This window comes from Colletotrichum aenigma (assembly GCF_013390185.1).
Source record: "Colletotrichum aenigma strain Cg56 chromosome Unknown KSG_Cg56_contig06, whole genome shotgun sequence".
In the NCBI taxonomy this organism is placed as follows: domain Eukaryota; kingdom Fungi; phylum Ascomycota; class Sordariomycetes; order Glomerellales; family Glomerellaceae; genus Colletotrichum; species Colletotrichum aenigma.
The window spans coordinates 3,688,221-3,703,699 of record NW_023500912.1 but is presented as its reverse complement, the minus strand read 5'-3'; the positions used below and the strand labels follow the sequence as shown (position 1 = coordinate 3,703,699).

The 15,479-nt window shown below is 40.3% G+C and overlaps 1 protein-coding gene across 1 annotated transcript; it reads left to right on the top strand.

Moving 5' to 3' along the window:
- Positions 1–7,349: 7,349 nt before the first annotated feature.
- Positions 7,350–9,013, top strand: rgxB-3 (Alpha-L-rhamnosidase rgxB; the record flags this gene model as incomplete). The annotated part of the gene is made up of 6 exons (XM_037325236.1): positions 7,350–7,616; positions 7,744–8,027; positions 8,092–8,171; positions 8,238–8,479; positions 8,535–8,604; positions 8,652–9,013. The coding sequence occupies 6 exons, from the start codon at positions 7,350–7,352 to the stop codon at positions 9,011–9,013; spliced, it is 1,305 nt and encodes a 434-aa protein (XP_037176745.1).
- Between the last annotated feature and the right edge of the window lie 6,466 nt (positions 9,014–15,479).

Here is a 15,479-nt window from a genome sequence, read left to right as displayed (position 1 = left end):
GTCTTTGAGTGCAGTACTGTCTAAAATGTACAATCGCCTGTAAGAACATCAATCCTCAGTTTCCACACATTATTGCACGCTCTAAATCGCCGGCCGTCACTCAGAGGAGCAGGAAATCACAATCATCGCCTATATAGTACTTCGACGCCCTTCTTTTCGAGTGAGATTCGGGGGATGGCGAGGGAGTAGCATGGTGTTGAGGTTGGAAGGCTGAAAAACGTAGGGGGATATTTATGCTCAACACCAATAGCTTTATCAAGCACACGCTGCTCTAAATATTCGTCGTCGCGCTCGTTAGCTTCCAGATGAAGTTGCAAGACTCCGATTCTACAATTGATTACGTTGTTGTCTCGTCGATAACGCAACAGACTTTGTTCCACGGTGTTTAGAGCCAACCGGCCCCTTTCAGCGCCAAGCAGTACCATGTACTGTTGCATCGGCTTGGGGCAAACCACCAGCGGCCTGATCGCGATATCTGATTGCTCCAAAATGGTCGGCCTTCAGCGTCAATGCAAGCATAAGCGATATGCACATGCGCAGAAAAAGAAAACTTCATCGAGAAGGGCTTTTTGGCCCTGATTTGTCACTATGACATACGCACAGGAACTTGGCCTAGCTGTCTCCAGGAGCGTGTGGAAGCACTTTGCTATTATCGTTGCCCTACACAGCATCAGGTTTATCATCAATTAATCGACTCTCTCTCTCTGCCTCTGACGCTCAACCAGAACTGGATTTGAGGACTCGACTAGCTCGGTTGATCATGTTTATCCGGAAACCCAAACCTTGGCACTATAATGAGACCGATGATGCCGTGCCCCGTGACCCTGTGCCCAACCCTTACGACCATACAAAACAAGAGTGGCGCTTTCGAGGTAATCGATGCATCTTTCGTCACGAACAGGCTGCCGAAGCTGGAGAAAGCACCGCCAAATCAACTGTTGCAGGCGGCTTCGATAAGGTCGCGTGCGGCGCCTTTACACTGGGAAGGTTTGAGGTCAGCACTGAATGCCCGTTGTCGCACACGGTCCGCGATGATGTCATTGTCGCCCCCAAGATCGCTATCGTGAGTGGTGCCGTTCTGACGCGCTTTTGAATTTTCTAACGCGCGTCAAGAGTACTACTAGGAAGAAAACCATAATTCGCGAGTTTCCCTTGGCTAGGGTCACCTTTGGCCAGGGTCCGGTCGTGGAGAGAATGGTTTTGCCATCGGATCAGCACTGGGCTGATGCCTTTCCATCCACCCAGGGATCGAAGTCAATCACTTTCGACATTATGAAAGCCTATGAGCTGCAGCCAGACACCGACTCCGTTACCGATCTCATGGAAAAGATTCATCGAGTCAACCATCCCGCAATCAGAGGTAATATACTGAGAGACTTCGACGTCTTAGTCTGCCCTAGCACAGGCTCTGTGGCAAATGATAACCTTCGCCGCCAGCTCAATCATACGCCCGACCTACCAAGTTATCACGACACCAGCAATATGTACTCTGCGACCTACAGAGTGAGCGCTAGAGTGTTCTCTGCTGTTTGGGAGACAGTGAAGGCCGTCCAAAGTGCCTTTTCCCACGAGAGTCGACGCGTTGACTTTGCGTACTATTCATCGACAAACCACTTCATCATTCTCACTTTGCGCAGTCTTGACAGCCCCGCTTATTCTTCTGTCAAAAGATTCCTCGATAGGGTCTTCAAAGGCGAGATCTTGAAGTCGCCAATTGGTCAGGCCGTCTGGAATCCGTTCCTAGGAAACACGGCTGCTGCCCCCCAGCTCATGAGTCCCCTAGAGAAGAAGTACGGAGTAGTCTTTCAGTGTATTCCATCGAAAAAGACAGTGCGGATGTACGGAAGCCCTGAAAAGGTCAAGGACGCTCAAAAGGCATGGAAAGATGTGGGAATGCCGCTGAATCATCCATCAGTCAAGTCGATTGAACTTGATGATCAGAGTCTGACCTGGATTCTGACTGGTGGGTTTGAGGCAATCTCAGATGCCATTGGGTCTGAATCGGTCATGTTCAACACGCTCTCGACACCAAAGACTGTCGAAATTCTTGGACCGCCACGTCTTTGTAAAACGGCCGAAACCATGTTGTCACAGCGAAAGCGTGTGCCCCAGAGCACGAAAGATAGGGCTGGTCGCTGTTCGATTTGCCTGAGAAAAGCAGAAGATCCCATCTCGGCGAACTCTGGGCATTTCTATTGCCTCGCATGCTTCGAGAGCTATTGCCTATCGAACTTTGGTCACACGAATGGTGGTATCCTCACCTGCCCGGCTGAAGGGGGTTCGCGTGGCGCGTTGTTCCAGCTTGAGCAACTGCAACAGCTGTTGTCCTCATTCACTTTCGAAAGAATTCTCATTTCTTCCTTCCATACTTTCAGATGGCATCACGGCAAAGAGTTGACCTACTGCTCCTCGAATCATTGCAGGCAACTGCGCCGGGAGGTTCAGTCAGATTTGTCGAAATTTCCCTGTCAAGTCTGTGACAAGAACGCCTCGCCCTATGTCGTATCGAGCGATGAAATCGATTTGGAATATGTTCCTAATGTTCCCCATCGCGTCGACAATCTGGGAAGAAATAGTCGTTTGAACGCTAAAACGGTCCCTTCTGCACTCCTAGCGACTTCGATCAACAGCAAGATCGACGTGAAATGTGCTCCTGATGCTTCGTTGCGAGTGTAAAACTTAGGAAATAAGTCTCGACTCAATCCTCAGTCAAACCCGTTTGTTCCCGTCACTACAAAGGCAGAAGTCGCCAAGAAGAAGCCAAAGTCGCAAAAACCCATAATGAGCATAGCGGGAAGAACTCCCAAATCCAATCCGAAGTTTGAGGCGGCCCCAAAGCAGCCGAAGTCTCAATCGTCTACAACTTCCAATGTGGAAAGGGGTCAAAATCTAAGAAGCCCTCTCAAGGATATTCCCTGTGCATCTAATGCAAGAGGAAACTGCTTGGGGGGCAAGAATTGTCCATTGTCGCACGCAAAAGATGCCGATCGAGACACTAGGCTCACAGGTTCTGATCTAAGGGAATCAAAGGCAAGTCATACTTAGTCCCAGCCATGTATCAAGAACTGGATAGCTAATCCGAAACAGGGAAATGCAACCGAGACCGAGATTACACGAGAAGTCCCCGGCGCTTGGGTGACATTTGGGCCGGGAGCAGCAGTGATGAAAGTTGTCATCCAGAAAGAACTACTTGCAGTGAAGATCAGACGTCTCCCGCCGAAGAGCACACCGGAGTTCTTGTCCGAACTTCTCAGCCGTTTCGACATTCACATACCGGCAAATCGCGTGAAGACAGCCCCCGACGACGCTCATAGATACACACATGAGATGTCAAGTTTTGCAGTCGTGCACACGGACAACCCAGAGCTGCCTGAAATAATCCATGGCAAACTACACGCGGACGATCGACCCGATATTAAAGATATTGATCTCTCGAAGTTGATCGTGTTTGCCTGGAATCCTCGAGGACCAAGGGAGCCCGGCGGCTTTTCGCATCATATCAGCAGCCGAACGGTTATTGTCAATTGGCCAAGGCCTATGCGAAACGTTCAACTCAGGTTCCGCACGAGATCCCCTGCCATGGACTGTGCCAAGTGGTTCAATGAAGGCAACTACAAAGTCTTGGGAGAAAAAGTGTCTATGGGATCCCCCCACTTCGGCATTCCTCTTGTCCCGCCGATGACACTACCCCGAATGCCGGACATGTACATTGTTCGACTCTTGGTGCCAGTGGAGGCTTCTGCTCAGGGCGTCCTGAAAAGCATGCCTCACGACAAGTTGCCAGACGACCTTGAAATGGAAGACACGAAGATTGATTTGACAGACGACCCATCCGCAAGGGGATGGCTTGAATCAAGCTTGAAGAGATTTGGAACCCTGGACACGGAACTTACCTCGAAGCTTCTCAAGACGACAGGAAGATATGAAGGCGCAGTCAGGTTCAAGAATGAAGCAGACGCAAGAGAAGCAATTGCGTGGCTTTGCTGGTTCATGCCGCCATACGACGACAGCGGAAAGAGCTTCACCTCGGCAGACAAGTTTGATTTGGTCAATCTTTACACTGCCACTTACCGATTGTCTCAGAAAGTGCTTAGAGCTGTATGGGAAGATTTCCAGTCGATGCAACGTTCCTTCTCATCCGACAAAAACGGCGTCCAGTTTGACGTTCACTCTCCTTGCAGTCATCAAGAGGAAGAGTTTATAGTTTTGATTCTGGGCAGCAAAAGTCAGGACTTGATGGCCGAGACCAAGAAGAGAATTGTTACGGTTCTTGAAGGGCATGCTCTAGGCATGGGGGACGATGACTCTATAATTCGGGAAAGAGTTCTTGGTCTTCAGCATCAGGACATCAAGAACCTTGAATGCCGCACTGGGGTAGCTATTCGACGATTCCCCATATCGAAGGAGATCAGATTGTACGGCACGAATTCAAATGTTGACAAATGTCGATCCGCACTGCGTACTCTTGCCGATGGTCCGCTTTCACAACGACGAAAGCCTTTCATATCAGACAAGGGATCTCAAGCCAATGGGGATCGCTCTATCTGTGGGCTTTGCCACAATCACGGAGAGGCGCTTTTGATCACGAGCTGCCAGCACTCTTTCTGTGCTGACTGCTTCGAAGACTTTTGTCGTTCCATCAAATCCCGCGACGGCATCAGCATTCTTCGCTGTCCTGGGCAAGCTAGTTCATGCTCAGCTACTTTCAGTCTGCCGGAATTGCAGCGTCTTCTCTCATCTTTTGCCTTTCAAGATGTGTTGACATCGTCATTTTCCTCTTATATTTCTAGTCGACCGAATGATCTTCGTCACTGTCCTACAACGGGCTGCACTCAGCTCTACAGAGTGTCACTGGAAAACTCGCCTCCACGGTTCGACTGTAGCGATTGTCACCAGAGCTTCTGTCGTCGATGCCACTCAGACCACCCTGGTGTCAGCTGCATATTGAATAGGTACTGGCTTGGACTGGGCCCACCTCCACACATATGCTGGGCTTGTCTCGGCGAAGTCGAGGTGGTAGATGCAGATTACCTTATATGCCCAGGCTGTGGAGTTCGAATTTGTAACTTTTGTTTCAAATTCTTTCCTACCGAACAGGCCTGTGGTGACCACTTGCTTAAGACGCATAGTGTGGGTTGGGATTTTTGGAAGACTGATGAGAGTTTATTAGTGTATTTGGGTCTCGAATGGAACAGCATCTGACGGCCTGGTTGCATGATTCTGAAATTCTCTCCACTCAACGACAGCGCCTGCGGCACTGAACTGCCAAGCCTTGATTGTTCTTTCTGCCATCGTCAACATAATTTGAATTTCGCGACCGTTTCATGTGTCAACAATCAAGTGCGACTTGCTCGACTTCAGCCAACTGACCGCCAAGCACCTGGTATCGAGGCGTCGGGCGCGGGCAGGCTAGGCAGCAGCTGACATGCAGCGCCACAGCGCCTCTAGTAAGCGGCACAGCGATTGTAACCAACCCCCTTTAAATATTTCCAACATCTCCACCAAGGACCTAGTCAAGCTTCAATCTCTCCATTGTTCGCTCGAGGCCATTCTTCACCGCATTCTCTACTCGCCAAACCATCATGTCTGAGAACAGCGAATCAATTCGCAACGAGTCCGATGACGAGCCTTGCGAATCAGACTGCGAATGCTGCTACTACTCTTTTCCCTTCCTCAATCTCCCACGCGAAATTCAGTTGAAAGTAGTCCGTGAAGTACCAGATTACTGGACCTACATTTCTCTGCGACAGACTAGCAGCGAAATCAACGAAATGTGTCATGTGGAGGAGAAGATAGTCTTGGCCAATCTGAGAAACCGCCTGGCCGCTCCCTTCTACGACTACTACGACTTTCACGCCTCTCTTCATCTTGCAGAGGGAGCTGTCAAGCAGCCTCCATTCACCGGGTGGCCGGAAATTACCCATGAAAACTTCCGTTCCTTTGGGAAATCCGACTTGGCCATCGAGGTGTTGCGCCATTACCGTACATCGAGAATCTTGAATACCATGACAATATCAACAACATCGACTACAAGTGCAACGTCATCGACTACTCTGCTTGGAAGCCTGGCGATGAGTATCCCGGTAAAAGCATGGAAGACTACTTCGAGTATGAGGAGCCAGTCTCTAAGCACAAGATAGCTATCGCATATGGTTACGAGAGTGGCGGCGTTACTTTCATATTGGACACGTTGACTGGTAGTGTGTATGAAGAGATAATCAGATGCTCGTCGGGGGTAGAGGATGAGCCAGTTGAAGACTACTTTGAGAGCAAAAAGGAGGAGTTCCGGACTTTCAAATTGATGTTCATCCCAGGCTTTGACCCGCCAGAGGGTTTCACCGACGAGAAGTATCCGTATGATGCGGAGAAGATGGAAAAACAACGCGAGCCACGCTCACCTGACAAATGGATGATGGACACAGATGAAGATGGCCTTTGGATCCGACACCCTTATCGAAAGTTCGGATGGCCCTCCCCAACTTGGAAAAAGGATGAAGGCATTCAAGCAATCAAAGACTTCGTTGCGCGGAGAGATCAAGAGCATGATCGGTACCAACAAGACTTGGGAATGCAAATGAGGCTTTTTGATGCTCAAAGACAGCGGAATGAACAGCAGCATGCAGCTGGCCACTAAGGAAGGAGGAGCATTGGGATTCGATGAGAAATTGGAATTACAGTTTAGGACTTTCTCGACTTGAATGAATGATTGACTTGTCTTTCTGCTGTACCATCGGCACATCTCACCTGCTCGCATGGAGATGCCAGTTCTTCTGCTCCAAGTCCAGACTGAATCTGAGTCTCTTTGGGTCGGAACAATGGACAGGAGTAATTCAACCTTGATGAAACTCATTCCTCCGGTTGCTTTTCCCCGCACATGTCCCGAAGCAAAATATAACACGATCTTCCCCGCATCCCTCGCCTCCGCATCCCCGGCGGCGAGCCGATCGACCAGATACGATCGGGTCAAGAAAATGGGGATCATCCACGACTCAGCTCATGATTCGTGCGAAATCCACGACACCGAAGGCACAATTTACCACGATGCAACTCTGACTTCCCAAATAGTCGTATTCAATATCAAAGGGCAGGACAACCGGGCGAGAAAGCGACCATTCTGCCGCACTGACTCGGCTGGGAAAACACCGATTTGACGATGCCGATTTAGTATTCAATCCACCGCACCGTCGCGACCAGGGACCAGATGCCGGTGGGATGCTACCCGCGTCTTTAGCTGAGTCGACAGATAAGCTTGTTTTTGACCAACCCAACAGGTTTTAGCTTGACGACTCTCAGCCGTCTTTCGTGCGACAACTTTCCAGGATACAGAGACTGTTCCGATCAACTTAGTCATGCGTCATAATCTGGCGGCCGGGGTGCTCTACGGCCTTGTGGCCTTCGCCTCAGCGCAACAGATTGATGGAGCTGGAAAAAAAACATGCACCGTCAAGGCCAGCGGAACCAATGCCACCGACGACGCGCCCGCCATCCTTGATGCTTTCAAGACATGCGGTCGACGTGGGAAGGTCATTTTCGAGCCCACGACTTACTATGTCAACTCGGTCATGAACGTCACCTGGTTGGATGATGTCGAAATTGACCTCCAAGGCACTCTTCTGGTATGTTGCACAGCAGAGCGCCATAATTAATCCTCTCCTGTCTATGCATCCGCTACAATGTAGATGATGTGCCAAGAAGCGCCATGCAAGACAAATTCTCCGTGTCTCGTTCAACTGCTGACACAAGCCCGGTCGCAACTTTCAGTGGAGTACGAACATCTCGTACTGGCTCGCAAATTCGCTGGACGTCGGTTACCAGAACCAATCTACGGCCTTCATCCTCGGCGGCAACAACGTGCGCATCAACGGACACGGAACGGGAACTTTTGATGGCAACGGTGACTATTGGTATCAGTGGATTCGTCAGCAACCCAACACGTCCAACTATCCTGGCCGGCCGCACGCCCTCACCCTCAATGGGCTGAAGAACTCCGTCGTTCATGGGGTCAATTTCCTTAGGAGTCAGATGTGGTATGTGCTTTATCAGAGATGCGATCGCCTGTATCGGAGTATTCAAGTGACTGATATTGGGCAGGACTATGTCCATCATCTACTCTCACAACGTCGAGCTGGACAGCATACTTGTCAACAACACTGGCAACCGCTATCAGAGTTGTAAGTAATCAGGGATGAACTGACTAGTCATGGACAAGAATATGATTTCTAAATAACTACTTATAGCCAACACCGATGGAGCCGACACAATCCGATCATCGAACATCAAGTTCAACAACTGGACAGTCTACAGTGGAGATGACAGTATCTCACTGAAGGCGAACAGCACCGATGTCAGCATTACAAACTCGAAGTTGTATAACGGACTGGGCATTGCGTTGGGAAGCATTGGTCAATACAAGGGCCAGTTCGAGACTATCGAGAGATTGAACGTCAAGGACTGCTACTTCGACAACACCCTCCATGCCGTCAGTCATCAAATCACAACGCATCGCCAGACAACTCATCTAACATAGCTTACAGGTATACTTCAAGACTTGGACTGACGATCAGAACGGCTACCCTCCCAACGGTGGCGGTGGTGGACTTGGCTGTGCGTATTTCCCCACTGATCTGTGAACAGAGCTGAGTTGTCACTAGTTGCGTCGGATATGTCATTCAACAACCTGACTGTGAAGGGCATGCGTGGCGCCGCCGTAGCTATCTCGCAGTGCACCCGCTTCAGTGGTGCCCCCGGCGTGGGCAACTGCACCAACTCGCAGTTCCAAATTCGTGACATCACCGTCGACGGCATGTCCGGCACAACGAAGTCTTCCCGAGTTGCGAGTCTGCAGTGCAGCGCTGTGGCACCATGCATCAACATTGGGCTCTTCGATGTCGACCTTCGCTTCGACAATGGCACAGCTGCGGCGTCTTACCTCTGTGGGCACGCTGAGAACCCGCTTGGCTTTGAGTGTACCGGCACTCCTTGCGTGGGAGGCAGTGCCACGGGAGAGTGTTGAAGTCTGCTCTCAACCTTTTTAGCTGCGAGCTATTACGTATATCTGGAGAGACCCTTGGTCGGTCACAGTAAAGTCTATGTGCGAGAAAAATCAATTCCGAGACTTCCGAGCCGTTATTTCAGATGTGATATGAGAATCTTCCATGAAGCCCGCCGGGACCGACCGTAGGCGGCTACACCGCTGCCGTGAGGTCCGGACGGCATCCCACTAGTCGCAGCATCCCTGGCAAAGACTGAATGTTTCCATGTCTACTCAACGCTGTGGACATTTACCTGGAAAGTAGTCAGTTGTCGTCAGCTTCTTCTATGTACCTTCTCTGAATGGTAGACTTGAAAGCTTCGAGCCCCATGTAGCGTTGAAAGCCCCTTCGTAACCATTGTTCACGAAACAATGGTTCCTGCCACTCAGAAATACTCGTATTCAATGGCTCTTCATTTCAAAATCGTCTTTCGTTTCTGAGTTTCGGTAAAGAAACTAACTCACCGGCACGCGCAAACCACTACAGTCCGTTGCACTGACAGCGTCCGCCCCCCCTTTTTTTCCCCGCTTATACGAAAATATGAAAAAAGCCTATTTTACGCTATAACGTGTATTTTTCCGTATTACATATAAAACGCGCTAAATCTATTGCTAATAGCTTAATTATTATTAATTACTATAGTTATAATAGTATTTAAATATATAACTAACTATATAATAGAGATATAAAATATATGTTTAATACCTTTATAATCATTAATCTATTTATAGAGATTCTATTAACCTAGTTAATTATTCTATCTCTATATTAATTAAATAATAAAAAGTATATTTTATTTTTCTAAAACATTAAAATAATATTTATTGAGGAATAGAAAAAAGACCTAGTATATAATTTTATATCTTTATTTAATATATAATTTATATAGTTTTAAGTAATATAAAAATATGTTAAAAAGCTTAATATAATTCTTTAGAATAAATAGCTGTAGTAGTTAATAAAAGTAATAACTTTTCAAACAATTTAGTTTATTTATAATTAAACATCTATTATTATATAGATTATATCTAATTATTAACTATTTATTATTAATTAATATATATCTATAGTTTATTATATTAAATATATTAAAAACAAATATTAAGTAATAATAATAATAATATAACATTTAAAATATTAAATCTATAGTTATTAATAATTATAATAATATTATTATTTAAAAACTAATAAATTTATAAACTAATAAACATTATTAACTATTTTAAATAAATAATTTAATAATATAAATTATAGTATAATATTATTAAGAAAATATAAAGACATTGAAAATATTACTAAAATCAATAAAAAATAGAAATATAATATTATGTAAAGCTTTTTAAATTATTATAATATTATAGTAATTTATCTCTTAAAGATATAAGATTTTCTATTTAAAGCTTTTAAAATCTAAATTAGTTAGTTTACAATTAGTTCATAGTTAAATTTATCTAATTAAATAAATAAGAAGTTTATAATTACTACTATTTAGTGAAATAATAAACTATAATATTGAAATCTATACTATATATAATAATATTACTCTAATTAGCTAGTATTTATTAATAAGTCTAACATTAATAAAGATATTAAGATATAAAGAACTAAATAAATTAATACTCAAAAAGCTTATTATGTTTTAAACTATAGAAATTAATTAGTTTTAAAACTCTTATATATAAATCTTGTTAATGTTCATATTAAATAGTATTTTATATTTAACTATATATTATAATATAACTAATAATAATAGCTTTTTTTATTAGCTATTAAAATATTTTATCCCAAAACATAAATATTTTCTAAAGCTAAATTATGTTATGATTATAAATAACTTCTTTTATTATTATACATTTTAAATTAAAGACTTATACTAAATATTAGATATTAATCTTAAGTTTCTATTTTTATACTTATTAAACTTTAACTTTATTAAGAAGTATTTTAGTAATCTAAAATAATATGTTAAAAAATATATATTCAAAATAGAATAATAATAAGAATAATATTTAAGATTTTATAGAATATCTATATAACTATATTATAGAGATTAAGTATTATTCATTTTAAATTAAAAGTTATTTCTACTATTTATTTATTAATTTTAATAAAATAGAGTAGATATTTAATAATATTAAATTATAAAATAGAAAATAAATTATAAATATTCATATTAATAAGTAATTTAAATTTCTATTATATAACTGTAATAAACTTTAATTATATTATTATAAAATAAAAGATTATTAGATTTGTAATTATAGCTAATAAAATTATAAAAAGTTTGTTTATAAATATATTAAATTATATAAAATATATACATTATATTATTATTTACTATTTTTATTAATAGCTAACATGGTTCATCAGTCAGCGACAAATATCAGTTAGCAACAAACTTTTTCCCATCCACATAGTGGTATTTACCATTGCACAACCACAACATGTTCAATTAACTATTCCTCATTACTACTCAAATCATTTGACAATTCCACATCCTTAGAACAGGTTCTCGCATTATGACCAGTCTCACTACACACACCACAGCATCTCTAAGCTAGCTAGGCTCTCTTTAATAGAACCCCCTCCTCATCCTCTCGAGGTGCTGGACGTTTCCCTTTTTGTTTCCCTTCAAGCAAAACCTGAGATTCCTCTATACTAAGTGCCCCTCTAAGCTGGACTTATGTTCTTTTAGCCCTCCAGCGCTTAGCAAGTGCTATATTTATATCCTCAAAAGTATAAAGCTGATCAGTCAAAATCGTGATTAAGTGTGCTATTACTTATGCACCCTTTAATAATTACTTAACTATAGTAATAATTAGTGTTAATAAGCTTCCTTAATAAGTAGAGATATAACTTTTAATAAAGTTAGACTATAAGATAGTTTATTATAGGTTAGAGGGCGTTTATAACTACTAAGGTGGAGGTGTTAAAAGGTTGGCTATAGGAGGTGTAGGCGTTTATAAATATATATCAAGCTTTTTGGTAATATAGTCTAGGTCTTATAGTGAAATTCTAGCGCTTTAGAAAGCAGACCTAATGTTTTCCTTATTAAAAACCTTATTGTGGGCCTGTTAGAAGGCAATAAAGAACTCTAACTTAGTGATGTGACTTATAGAGGCTCTGATGAATAGGTTGATTTTATCACTATATATGTTTTAAAGGTGAATAAAGGGTAATATCTAATAGCTGTACTAGATATAATGAATATATAGGTATATTGATAGTTATAATATTATTCTGTTTATAGTAATTATTAAATTCAGCTGATAAATAGCTTTTATAGCTGTTAATAATAAGTATTTAGTAGACACCCTTTATTTGGTTCTTAGTGTGTTTATTAAAGTGTTTAATTTAGTTAAGACATATCTAATTATCTATCTATTTATTAGCAGTAGGTTTAATTACTTAGTTGCTTAGAAAACCTAATTCTATAGTCTAATTAGTAAGGTGATATACACCCTTAATAATTATAAATAGAGGGATGCACTACTCACCTAAATTAATATATTTAATAACTATAGCCTAGTTATAGTTATTAAGCTAGACAGACTTTGCTTTACTATATTAATCAGCATATATAACTACTATTAACATAGTGATCATACCTATTATAAAGCTAGTTTTATTAAAATTATATAGGTCCCCCTCTTAGATGCTATACTTAGCTAGTATATTGCATAATAATATAAACTACTTTAATATAACCTTAGGATCTTTTTAAAGAGCCTTTAAATAATTATATAGATAATTAAACTTAGTTTTTAGAGCAGGCTATAAGTCCACAAATCGCCTAGCCTATTGCTTACTAATAGGCTTACTATTATAAGCTCACAGCAGGAGATTAGCTATATCTTCTACACTATTAAAATAGAAAGGAAATCCTCTAGAATTTTATTTAATAACATATTAGAGAAGTATTTTCTCTTTAATCAGATTAAGTTTATATTATTGTAGTTAAGCTTATTTATATTACAGTTAGTTATTCATTCTATCAGCTAAGGTGCTCTTTAGGATACTATAGGTCTTTGCAGCACGCGAAATACTTAAGTTATTACCTATAGCGTGTGTCGATTAGATCGCTTCAATCGCAAGAATAACTTTGTCTTCTTAGGTGTAGATTAGCATTATGGTTGTTAAGATTTTATGCGTTAAAGGTTTAAGTGATTTGGATGTAAGAGTGTTTAGAAAAAAACGTCTGCCTGACTAGTCCGGCCGGCTGACTGATGAACCACGTTATATATAGTTATTTATAAATACTTTCTTTTTAATACTTAACATTTATAGAATTATTAAATTTATAATTAATTACTTTTTATATATTAATTAAAACGCTTATTTAATTTTTTTAAAAATATTTATGTACTAAGTATTATTTTATTAGAGATTAATAAAGTATTATATTACTATTTAATAATAAAATAGATTTTATTTCTCTTTTTAATTTATTTAAAAGAGGAAATAATATTGATTAATAAAATATTTAGCTAAATAACTTTTTTAATAAATAAATATATTTAGATAAAAACAAATATTAATTTAAATATGTTAGTTAGTTTTTTTAAATAATAATAATAATATTATTAGTTTTCTCTAGATTATATAAATAAGCTATTTCTATTTTAAATTGAATGTTATTATTCATTTTCTAATCTTTAGTATTTATATTTAATATATTAATAAACCTAAATCTATTATATATAATACTTTTAATAATTAGATGAAAAATAAACAAATTAGTATTTTTAAATATTAAGCTATAATAACCTAAATTTATAATAAAATTAGTTTATTATTATTTATATCTTCCTCTTTTTTAAATATATTAGGAAATAATATAAGTATATTATTAATATCATAATAAAAAGCAATAAATATACTATCTATAGATTAAATGGTTTAATAAAAGATTAAGTTAACTAAAATTAAATTTAGTTATAATAATAATATTAATAAAAATAGAGTATTTTAAAGCTAAATCTTTTGTAATAGATCTTTTTTATACTTCTTTTATATTATTATTATTGTTTTAGTAGGAGAATACTTTTAAAGCTTTTTCTAATAATAGAGAAGCTATACATATATATTTCCTTTATAATATGAATTTAAAAATTATTATATTATTAGTTTTAAAATTAATTTTAATAACAATAACTTTTTAGTCGCATTCGCAGTAGTTTCGTTAGTAATAATAATTAATAAGCTTTTTTAATAAATATAATAATCCTAATTAATAATAAAATAAAATATTAAAAAAGATCTTTAATAATATCTTATATTAATTATTATGTATATTATTATTTCTATATATTATTAGTAATAACTAATAAATAATATGTAGATAAATAATTATCTATTTATTAAAATATATAATAATACTTAAGAAGTGTTATAATACCTTTAGATTGTAAGATTTAATAAAAATAGATTAATTAAAACTATTAAAATAGGTTAATTACTATACTATAAATATCTATATAGTATTAAGTAAGCTTTTATATATATAGGGATTATATATACGTAATTTCAGTAAAAAGGGGGGGTGGACGCTGTTAGTGCAACGGACTGTAAATGACTCGTGAGTCGTGGCATCTCGGGCCGCAACTATCGCGAGCTTAGTCCCCATGATCCACGCCAAGCACGCACTCCCGTCTTTTGGTCTGGATTTTGACTTTCAATCTACAAAGCTTGGCATTCGCACAACGTCAAACTAAGCGCATCGCTCACGTCGAAGAAACTGACTCAACCACCTGGACTTCAACCGGGGCTGTTGCGAGCTTCTGCGATGTGAGTAATGTCGGTACAGGCTTCCCCAGTCCACGGAACACGGATGTAAGAGCCTTTTTCACGATAGTCTTGTAGGGCTGTAAATGGAGGGGCTTTGGAGTACGCAAGCTCATCGTATGAGCCTGTGGCGCTAAGTAACTTGCGGCAAGTTATTCGCAAAAGTAATGAGACTTCCTGTTACCCGACTGACAACTTGAATTGTTGCGGAGGTGGGACTTAGATGAACTAAGATTCGCCTGAGACCCTCCACTGGAGTTGTCTGGTACTGGTAGCGGTCTTTCGGGAGGTGACCAAGACAGATCAAACAACCTTGTTCGGGGAGCACCGCCAGCCAAGTCGAAGGAATTAATATTCGCGTCAAAAAGCCATACGGGATCATTTGAACCATAGTGTTGTCCGTCAAATCCAAACATGTTGTCTCACCAAGTGTTGTCATCTGCAAACCATTTGGTGTCGCTGTTGTTAAACATTCTTCCCCAGCTGTCTCACGCTCATCAAATCCGTCGAAATAAGCCTGGTTTGAAGGCCGCTGATCAATGGAAATCCCCTTTTTCCATCAATGATTTGCCGTCTCCATTGCCACCAACACCATCAAAAGGGGGTTGGCGCGTGCCAAGACACGGAAACCTCACGTTTCTTCTTGTCTTGGCCGATGGGCTA